Source organism: Oreochromis aureus, linkage group 1, assembly GCF_013358895.1.
Source record: "Oreochromis aureus strain Israel breed Guangdong linkage group 1, ZZ_aureus, whole genome shotgun sequence".
Lineage (NCBI taxonomy): Eukaryota > Metazoa > Chordata > Actinopteri > Cichliformes > Cichlidae > Oreochromis > Oreochromis aureus.
In genome coordinates this window covers 21,610,023-21,621,351 of record NC_052942.1, presented here as the reverse complement: position 1 = coordinate 21,621,351, position 11,329 = coordinate 21,610,023, and the positions used below count along the sequence as shown (strand labels likewise).

The window sequence follows — 11,329 nt, the reverse complement described above, 5'->3', positions numbered from 1 at the left end:
TTGCTGCTAGTGGTACATTGCACAAACAGGATTGAATGATGAAGAAGTAGAACTTCCTCCAAATTCTTCAACTTCTTCAAATTGCTAAGGGACATAGAACTCAGTATTAATGGGGTGTATTTATGCATTTTAGCATGTAAATTTAACCCATGTGAATGAGTGAAAATATATATATATGTTTGTTTGTTTTTTTACTTGTGCACCTTCTATTTTTTTTTAGTTAGAAGTTAAAGATGTATAGTATACAATTATTCCATCCTGGGAAAAGAACAGTTCAAAGAAATCATCAAAAGCCCCAAACTTATAAAAAAATACATGCCTAAGATGAGTGTCTGTGAACTTTTGACCCCAACTTTAAATATAGTTGGTCTGTTGAATCAAAATAAAGTATGTGCAGTATGTACATCTGTATGTTTCTTTGTTTTGTTTTCCTATTGTGATGTATGTGTTTATTTTGGATTTATTTTTTGTTTGCTTTTAATTCTGGAGCGCAAGTCCGTAATAAAAACCTGACTGATAATTGTTTCTCTATAATTGTCTATAGTGGAGAACCATCTGTATAAATCATATGGCTGTGTGCACCCTCATCTTTGTAATTTTGTCTGAAAGAATTTAATATATGATGTTATTATTTTACAAGCTTATTAATGTAAGATACAGATACAGAGTGTGATACAAAGTATTTGCCTCAAAAAAGTATAGTATAAACTGTAAAGTACCTTCAATTTGTATTTTAATCAACTTCTTAGGTGTTTCTCGTCCGATATGAAACACGTTAAATATATAAAACTGAATAATAATCAATAATAATCAATAAAAATGTCTTTAAAATATGAAAGTAGACTTCACTGCAGATGGAGGCGCTGTTGTGAAAACTGGATGTTTGCTGCTGAATGTGAAGGTAAAAGGTCAACCATTGTAACGTGTCAGCAGGCTGTCGACATACCGGTGTCACTCGATCGACTTGCCGGTTGTTACTCCACTACACCTCGGTGCTGCTAATCTTAACGTTATCTCAGAAAATGGCCAAAAAGCGGAGAGAAACCAGAGACACGGACGGCTTGTCCGCGGCACAGGAGGAGGTGAAGGCTAATGCCAGTAACTCCAAAGTCCTGAAAGGTAGGCTCATGGCGGTAGCTAATTGTTAACTGTGAACGAAAAAGAAGAGGAAAGCAAATAGAGACAGATGAAGCAATATGACCACTCAACTGCGTCCTTTTAACTTTGAGACCGTTGCGGATTGCGAAGCAGCCGGAACCAGCTAGCTAAAGTTAGCCCTGGTTGATTTCGATGCTTTGCTTTGTATCGCCAAACCTTATAAATAACACATCACAAAGTTAGCTAAAAATCCACCTCAGCCCCATTTAAGGTATTAAGGCAGTTTAGTCAGCATGCCTACATTAACCCAATAGTTCAAATTACTATTTTTTTTTTTTTATCAGCGAAAAGATAAACTGCTGTTTAACAAAGACAGTTGGAAAAGTATTCATCGCCTCTAACGGTAAAGTAAGGATACGACAAAAAAGTACTCCATAAGAATAAACATAAAAGCGCCTACTTCCAGAAAAATGTACAGAAAGTAATTCTAAAGTATTCGCTATTTTAGTTTCTTTTTTGGTAAATGAAGTTTAATTAACTGTGCATTGTTAATTAAACTTCATTTGAACTGCATTTCAAAAGCTCATGTCAAAAAGCTATTATATTAAGTGTAATAAATGTATCAATTTGCATGAACTGTAAATGAAAAAGTAAAGTGCAAATAGTGAGTAAATGTACTCCACCATCACTGAAAGCAATGTCGAAAGTGGCTAAGGTTACAGGGAGTATCTGAACTTTATTACACATTAACAGGTATTGTACTTACACATGGTGCATGGATTACATATGAGTGTTTCCCTTCAGTAAAGGACTCACATGAGTTCAGAGCTGAAGTGTTTTTTTTCTTATGAACTTTGTTCCTTCTTGTCCAAATGGCCAGCTCAGATAAGAACCACAACAGAAAACAAAACAAACATAGAAAAGTATAGAAATGCATTTTGAGTGTGTCATATATTTTGGTCAATTTGGTTTGCCGATCCAGTGTACGTAGCCATGCTGACATAACACATTGCTTTGTAGAGTAAAACCCTTGAGTTTGGCATCTGGCTATGGGCTTTTTGGAACTGGATGTGACCATATTGGATGAGAAGATGAAACTGGGGAGTGTCAAGTGGAAAATAACAAAGGAGTAAGGAACCACTCGCACTCTGTCAGAAAGGGCTAATGACTTGCTGGAAAATCAGCTGACTTTGGAGCCTGGTGTCCTGCTGGCCAGGTCCATCTTTTATATAAAATGTATGCCTCAAATAGACTGAGTCTTAATTTCCACCAGATAAGGCATCAGAAGTGCATAGCTGTGTCCTGCTGTTAAAGAGGAAAAGTGGGACACAGCTATGACGTTTATTTGCATAAGAGCTGGGAAGTGATATCCACGCTCATTCTAAAGCCATGTGTGCACTGATGAAGTGCTATGTTTATCTCAGATCACCTCTGAATGTGCTGCAAGTGATTACATCTGTCCAACTGTGATTGGATCAGACTCTGTTCTGTGTCCTGTGTACTGTTTGTTTGTATATGTGTCTTTTTGGCTGCTGTTACAACCAAATTTCCCCTTGTGGGACAATTAAAGGATTATTCTAAGATGCATCTTAATGACAGGAGTGACCAGATGGCAATACTGCTTTATGAAGTAATGCTCAGTTGTGTTTTTATGTCACACAAACTTTGTTTAGAATGTATTTAACCAAACCTTTTTAAGCATAATCTTTATTAGTGCCAAGTATTTGATTGAAGCTGATGGTAAAGTCAGCTTCAATCAAAAACTTAGAAATTTTAAGTATTAATTGAATAATTAAAGACCATAACATTCATATTTTACACTCAGGTGTCAGCTTATCATCAGTGTCATAAGCTATCATCAAATATGCATGTGACATCAGGCTCAGTATGTGTTGCCAGACCATCATAGTGTGCTGCAGTGTGGTTTTAAATGAGCAAACAGCAAAAAAACAAAAAGAACTTCCTCTCTGCATATATCAAGATCTCACAGTTAGATATTGCAGTTCTCCCTTTCTATAATGTTTATACTGAAAGCATCATTAAAGAGACAGTCTCAGTCATAGCCACAAGTGTCTCTCGAGAGAGATTCGGTTCCCCGTAGTGGCTTAAATGAGTGATGCAAATTATACAAAAGCTTACCTGTAAGATGTTTATCTGATTATAGTTTACGCTATGTTAACTGGGTGTTTGACTTACTTTCTCTCCTCACAGAGATTCAGCATAGCGCGGGGGGCTCAGCACGCATGTCTCTGCTGATTCTGGTGTCCATCTTCGCCTGCTCTGCCTCAGTCATGTACCTCGTTTACAGGAACTTCCCAGAGCTTTCTGAGTAAGTTGCCCTGGTGTGGTTGTTTCAGCATGAAGTACACTTTACCCAAAACACTTCTCAGATCTGAAGGAGTGCATTTTACTAGACATTGCTTTTCTGTGTAATAGATTCAGTTCTGCTGTTTCACAGGTAGGGTGTATATAACTTTATTTCCATTCAGTGGTACACAGGCTTGAAAACTGAATGGTGATGAGCCATGGTTCAAAAACAAAAACAAACAAACAATAAACAACTTATTCCCATTGCTGAGTACAACACAGCTTGAGCTGTAGGTAGTTTTGTGTTGAAGGCAAAGCTGTCATTATCTTGATGACTGTTTACTCACCAGCTAATGACGAGTTACACTTTCTTCTGTTAGTGGTTTTGTTCGGTACCTAGTCTAAAAGAAAACTGACAGAAATTGCTTTATAGCTAGTTGGGATTGTCTCTATAAAAGTTTGTGGCCTTTTCCTTACTGAGTGCCCTCAGGACTGTTGTTGAGTGGAGCTATAGAAATACTGTGCAATGAAATTGAATTTGGGGACAAAGGAGACAAACCACATAATGTTTGAATCTTTTTCAGTGAAGTTAGGATTTCAGCTTAAATGTTAATGAAAAAAAATGCATTTAAAAATGTCTTTTGAGACCATTGGCTGCTTCAAAAGCATAATCTCCCTCAGTGTTTAGCCACGACATTGGAGATCGCTTTAAATTCTTTGGGGAGGCTTTACTCTTTGTTTAGAAATGTAAATAAAAGAAAAATAGAGGGGCATAGCAGAGTGGAGATGCAGTAAATGGCCTCAGGGGTTGCTTTGAACTCAAGCCTCCACTATTTTTAAGTGCAGGTGTGCTTGACTGTGTTTGTAATGCCTTGCTAGTAAAATAGTTAATCAAGTGAAGAGCTAACCAAGACAGCCAGGCATCGGTGCACTCCTGATCTACATAGTTATTAGGAGCTCTGTACTGGTGGATTTTGGCAGTTTTTGTTAGGTAAATGAAAAAGCTAAAAATGAGAGAGTAATTCTGACATGGCATTCAAGTCCAGAACTGCTGAGATATGATTTAGAAGCAAGAAGAGATGATGTCAACATGAAATTGGCAATGGAAAACTGGACAGATCCAGTCATTAAGTGAATGGGTTAAATGCAGAGAGGAATTTGCTGGTACACATCGTTCATTAGAAGCGTTGGACTCATAATAGTAAAACATGCACGTAGAGTTTTTCTCTGTACTTGTACAGCTTCAATTTTTAACATCCCTGCGAAGAAACTCACTATTCTCACCGGTAGTGCTAATTCACAAACCAATTACATAATCATTTGCTGATTTTATATATTAAAAACGACTGGAAGGGGTTTTAAGTAAATTGTGACTGACACAAGTTTTGTTTTTTTCAGTGATGAAATGGAGAAAATCAAGATCCCCAAAGACATGGATGATGCTAAAGCTTTGGGAACAGTATTGTCTAAATACAAAGACACCTACTATACCCAGGTGTTGGTGGCCTACTTTGCAACATATGTTTTGTATCCTTGGAGAAGACATCACCCTTTATGTAAAACATGTACTTTACTACTTACTCTGAACTGCTTTGCTGAGGTTCAGGCTAAGTAAAACTGTCTGGTTTGCATTGATAGTTTGCACTAGCTATTCAGTTAACTTTGTGTTAACTGAAGTTATTATTTACTGTCTTTTTCTGGCTGCAGCTTCATTAGTTTCTTCTCACTGAATCTTCCAGCTGGCATTCCTGACAAAGTATGACCATGTATGAACTTTCAGAACTGTCAGTGGTATCTCCCACATGTAAAATTTATTATTAGAAAAAATCTGAGTCATTCTTTCAGAGTGTCAGCTCTAAGTCTGTTGTAAAAGTCAAGCAAGCAGAACTTTGTATCCAATATTAAGAGGATGTCTCTGAGGATAAGTCTAGTGTGTGCACACAATCTCATTTTAACTGCTCAAACTACAGGCAAAGGATTACCATCATTGTAGTGGATCTTTCTTTTAGCACTTATGTGGGAAGAGGAATCTTGTGTGGAGCTCATTTTTAAAGAAATACACCTTAACACTCTTACCAGCCTCCAGACTTTTGCAATCCCTGGATCGATCTTCCTCAGCATACTGTCTGGATATCTTTATCCCTTCCCTCTGGCTCTTTTCTTGGTGTGCTTGGTGAGTAAGAACAGTATGAAATTTGTAAGTGAAAACATTGAGTTTATTTACGTAAGGATGTCAAGCCACAGCCTTTTGTTAAATAGATGGATGATTACATGTCTTAAAGTTTTTCATACAGCGGAATTATAATTTACAGTTATGGTTACATCTTTAATGACTTTAAAGAAGGAAAAAAAAGTGATTGATTAGATGTCCCTTAGCAAGCTGCACCACAACCAGATGCTTTTGGCAACCATCAATAACCTCCTGGATAAGTCTGGCTGAATGTTTGACCAGTTTTCTTGGCAAAATTTTCCATCTCACCTCATTTAAATTAGTTGATTTTTAAGCACAATCCAAACATTTTTAAAAGGGTTGAGGTCAGGGCTTTGGGAATGCTCTTCCAGAAGTTGAACTTTATCTGTTATAAAACCAGTTTTGGTTTGTTTGGGATCATTGTCCTGTTGCAACACACAACTGTGTCAAAGTTTCAACTCTGTAGCTGTTGATTTGAAGAGAATTTGAAGAATTTGGATGTAGTCCTTAGTCATGATTTCATCTTTTTGCATTGTACCAATACAATGCAGCAAAACAGCCCCAGAGCCTAATACTAACCCTACAGCTGATACCGTGTTCTTAGCCTCACCTTTACCCCCTCCAAATATAACTCTTATCATTGTGACCAAATAGCTTAATCTTTGTTTGATATGATTGTAATAGTTTTCTCCAAAAGCTCTTTGGCTCGTCCATGTGGGCAGCTGCAAATTTCAGTTGAGGTTTTCAGCAGTTTGCAATTCATGAGCCTTGGTGATTCTTTGGTTGTTCCTGAACATCCTAGCCAATATCCTCTCAAGGCCTTCTTCCAGACCTTGGTAAAGTAGTGACTCGTCCGATTAACTTGTACTTGTGAACGACTGCAATCTACAGTTGTTTAGAACTGGCTCCAAGAGACCTTCCCAACTTTTGTAAATCCAAAGCTCACCTTCTTAGAACTTCACTGAGTTCTTTTGATTCAAGCCCATGATGAATTTATGCAACACTTCCAACCACAACTGTAAATGTAGAGCAGACAGCAGTGTAATCACGTGGCTTTTTGTATATTTTTGAAGGGAAATTCCACATTTAAACATGCAAGGATAGAATGAAAATGTCATGTTTAACATTGTCACCAGTTTAACCTCAGTACCTGCATGAACAGCATACAGCTGCGTGTGACTGTGTTGCATCATAGTCTGCTGTGACCACTTGGCTGGTTGTTTTTTCTTGTGGACTTTTTTTTTTTTTTTTTTTTTCCCTGTAAAAACATGATGCATTCACACTAGTGGTTTAGCCTTGTTCACACTAAACCATGATGTTTTTGCTGTTACAGCCAAGAAGGGCTTTGGTTAGTGTGAAAACCCAAAGACCTTTTCTTTGAAACTACATGCAGCTTTTCTTAACACCACACCTCTGCTGCTAGCATTATGAAATGTGATGGAATATGGAAATTGTGTTGCATTATAGTTAATAATCATATTTAGAGATACATATTTAATTTGTGAAGGACTCTAAATGTTTTATAAGTCAGTTGCCAGAAGAGTCATTTCTGCTTCCAGCTTTGAGATTTTCTTTCTTTATTATCTTCTTTGGTCACTCATCATTTTCTGTCTGTTGGCAGTGCTCTGGCTTGGGTGCTTCGTTCTGTTATATGCTGTCATATCTGGTGGGCAGACCAGTGGTCTACAGATATCTCACAGAGCGAGCACAGAAATGGTCTCAGCAGGTGAGAGCTTTGACAAGAAAGAACCTTTTTTTCGTTGGTTTTGTTTTGGGGTTTTTTGTTCTTTTGATATATTTATGCATTTTCTTTGTGCTTTGCTTTAGTTGTACTGGTTTTGAATTGCATTTAAAGACCCACAAATATATTGCCAAATAACAACAACATTTACCTCAAGATGCTTTACAGTATAATGTAAAGACCTTACAATAATATAGAGGAAACCCCAACAATCAAATGACCCCCTTTAAGCAAGCACCTGGCAACCGTGGGAAGGAAAAACTCCCTTTTAACAGGAAGAGACCTCAGGAAGAACCACGCTCAGTGAGGGTTGGACATTTTTCACAATCGGTTTGAGGTGAGGGGAGGAAGACAGTACAAACGACCTGCTGTGGAAGAGGACCAGAGATTAATGATAACTAATGATCAAAGTGGTTTGTAAGCTTGTAATGAGTGAAGAAGAAGTACTTTATGGAAAGCCCCCAGCAGCCTAGGCCTATTGCATGGTAACTAAGGGAGGATTCAGGGTCAGCTGATCCAGCTCTAACTATATGCTTTAGCAAAAAGGAAGGTTTTAAGCCTAATCTTAAAAATAAAGAATTCAAACTGGTAGCTGTTTCCACAGAAGAGGGGTGTGAAAACTAAAGACTGCCTCCTACTTTTAAATACCCTACGAACCACAAGTAAGCATGCAGTGTGAGAGTGAAGTGCTCTATTGGAGTGATATGGTACTGTGAGGTCTTTAAGACAAGATTGGACTGAATTAGTCAAGACCTCGTATGCGAAAAGATGGGTTTTAAATTTGATTTTGGATTTAATTAAGAAATAGGCTCTCTCTTTTTAGTCCCTGCTAGTACACTATCGTGTTATACATGTTTTAATGATTGCTTAATGAGATGAGTTTTAATATCCCCAATATTACCCAGTATTCCACAGCACAGCAGTCGTCTGACATGATTTTAATAAAAGCTGATCATTTATTTATTGTTTGTAATTTCAGAAATATTCTGCTCATGATTTTTCTTATATTTTATTTTTAATGGCAGGTTGACAAACATAGAAATCATTTAATCAATTACATCATCTTCTTGAGGATAACTCCCTTTCTACCCAACTGGTTCATCAACATCACCTCACCTGTCATCAATGTGCCTTTGGGGGTTTTCTTCATCGGTACCTTTCTTGGTAAGACTGTTTTTCTCTCTACTGTTGGATCCATTTTGGTAATGTTTGCCACCACTGACTAACCTTCATTCCACACTGATCAACAGGAGTGGCTCCACCATCCTTTGTAGCAATCAACGCAGGTACAACACTGTACAAACTCACCACGGCGGGCGAAGCCGTCTCCTGGAACTCCCTGGCTGTGCTCGGTGTACTAGCCGTGCTCTCGATTTTGCCCGTCTGCTTCCAGAAGAAGCTGCAGCAGAAACTAGAGTAGAGCCCGTCACCTCACCTCAGCAACTCATCTGCTGGCTGATCCCAACATCTCCCTTACCTCGCCTCAGGAACATGCAGCGGTCACTCGAAGCTGCTCCGCATCCGTCTCGTAGGCGGTGGAAGAATTGCCAAGCACTCATCGACCACAAAAATGCATGCAGTGGTGGGTTGTTCCTGATGTCAAGTAAAGTACAAACAGTCCACTGCTTGCACAAGTTGTTTTTGGTTTCTGTGACTCATGGTATAAATATTAGAAACTGTTTTTTTGTTGTTTTTATTTAATGCACTGCTTATTATATAATTGTATGATCTTCTTCAGACAATAAAAGGTGCCGCTTGCAGGATGCTTTCCTAAAGTGCAGGTCACAGTTGTTCCACATGGCCTTATTTCATGGGGAATAACGTGCCTCTGTTGTCTTTTTAGGAACTCTGTCATCAAACAGTGCAATCAGCATCTTGTTCAGATTATTCTGGACATTTTATTTCTAAATACTCAACAAACAGGCACTTGGACAACAGCAGAAGAGTTGCTACATCCTGTTAGTAGCACCTTTAACACCCACTCCCCTTTTAATATTTATTTCTCCTGCATTTGTCTACTTAATAGAATCTGATTAGCACTATAGCAATAATTTTCGCACTACTTCTCAAAGGGGATTTTAGTCTTTTAAAAATGCATTTTGACACAGGGTCCCTTCTGTGGCGACTATATGCAGAGTTTGGGGATACATTAATATGTAGAGAAAAGGAAACACGTAAGCACTGATCTTCGTAAGTTTGTGTTTTGTTGACATGTGAGTAATTCTACGATCTTCCTCAAAGTGTGCCTGCATCTTCTGCCAGACAACTTCCTTTTTTCTTTCATCCATGTTTCCATATTATAATCTACTTTGCTACTGCACGCTTGAAAGTATTTAAAGTACAGACTAAGCCAATGTAATATTTTTTTCACAGGACATCCAAACTGCAGGGTGTCAAACTCAGCATCTCTAGCTGGTATTTTTATTTAAACAGTAAATGTAGATCTTGCTGGTGCACTGAACAGTTCTTGAAAGGCAACACGGTTGTCTTGGTTTGTAAATTTTAAAAGTCAAAGGCTGAGATTGCTTTTTTTTTTTTTTTTTTTTTTTGTGCTGTGATCATCTGTGTTCATCTCCACCCTACGATATCTAACTAGTGATTTTAATATGATGGATGATCCACCATTGAGCTCAATAAGACTGCCAACAGACTGTGCAGTGTCTGAGCCTTGCCTTGCTTTTACTGCTTCCTTTATTTCACCTTGGGAAATGTGCTGTGTTGCCTGATTTATGTTGCTAGATTGTGTTCTTTAAAGTGTTTTGAATGGCTGTTTATGTCCTGTTATTTAAAAAAAACAAAACAAAAAGCTTATAGATTATGTTTCCCTTTAGATTTGTTGCCTGTGTACCAAGGTAACTCATTGCTCCTGCTGCTGCTAAAAACCTTCTGGACAGTTAACAGACGCAGTGAATGTACATGTAGGTAACAAATCTTAACCTAGATCTCTTAAAAATGCACATTTAAAGTTGTGCATCAGCAGATTTCATGTTTTTGCTTATGTCTTAATGGACATTGTATCTACTGTACTACTGTATGAATATTAAACTCTCAAACCCAGGTTATAAAAGACTGCATAAACATCAATTGATGTAAAAGGAGGAAACAGCGCTACAGTAGTTAAATAGTTTTTATGGTTACCGTTTTTGAAACATCTGCAATGGATAAAGAACCTTTGTTAAGTAAAGTAGCAAAATGCTGTGAAATGATTCCTGTTGCAGCTATGAGTAACCTGTTATTCCCTGTAATGCTAAATATGCCAACATATGATAGTTGGTAACCTTTTTAAATATATATATATATATATATATATATATATATATATATATATATATATATATATATATATACACATACTAAAATATTTAAACCTTACAACTAATTTCAACTTAACCTACTATACCAACTGGTTAATTCCCCCCACCCCCATCGTCTTACCCAATCAGTGATAATGTGTGATACTACTTCTGTATCCCTCTGCAACATTTCAAAAAGCAGTATTATTCTGTACTGTGCAGTGATGTATTGCAGTATGAAGTGTTTACAGATTTCAAATTTGTTCTGTTTTTCTAAATATGTATTTATTGAGTCATTAAAATCTTTACACAATATGAGTTCTGAACATAGTCTGTACAGTGCACATATTTAATAATACTGAAATGTAAATACTTGTACCCGCAAAAGCAGTTGTTAGAGTTATTTAGTGCCACCAGGTGGTGACATTGTAACATAACTGTAAAGCTGCGTGGCCTGTTTGGTTAAAATAACCCATTAAGGGTAATCTAGTTTTGCATGTGTAGCAGCGGTAATGTTTTTAAAAATATAACAGAATGGAAAAAATTAGCTTTGATTTAACAATTAACAAAAACATGAGTCATAACACTTAAAGGAATGACAACGCTGTGATGTTCTTTATTAAATCAACTTACATTTTTTTGCTTAGTTACTTGTATCAGCATCCACTGTTGCAGTACATTCATTGTAATGTTACTCGC

The 11,329-nt window shown here is 37.3% G+C and overlaps 1 protein-coding gene across 1 annotated transcript; it reads left to right on the top strand.

Annotated features, from left to right (window-relative positions):
- The first annotated feature begins 876 nt into the window (after positions 1-876).
- On the top strand, positions 877-10,945 carry tmem41b (transmembrane protein 41B). The gene is made up of 7 exons (XM_031735949.2): positions 877-1,119; positions 3,310-3,427; positions 4,804-4,932; positions 5,485-5,578; positions 7,218-7,322; positions 8,363-8,501; positions 8,588-10,945. The coding sequence occupies exons 1-7, from the start codon at positions 1,023-1,025 to the stop codon at positions 8,755-8,757; spliced, it is 852 nt and encodes a 283-aa protein (XP_031591809.1). The 5' UTR covers positions 877-1,022; the 3' UTR covers positions 8,758-10,945.
- Positions 10,946-11,329: the final 384 nt, after the last annotated feature.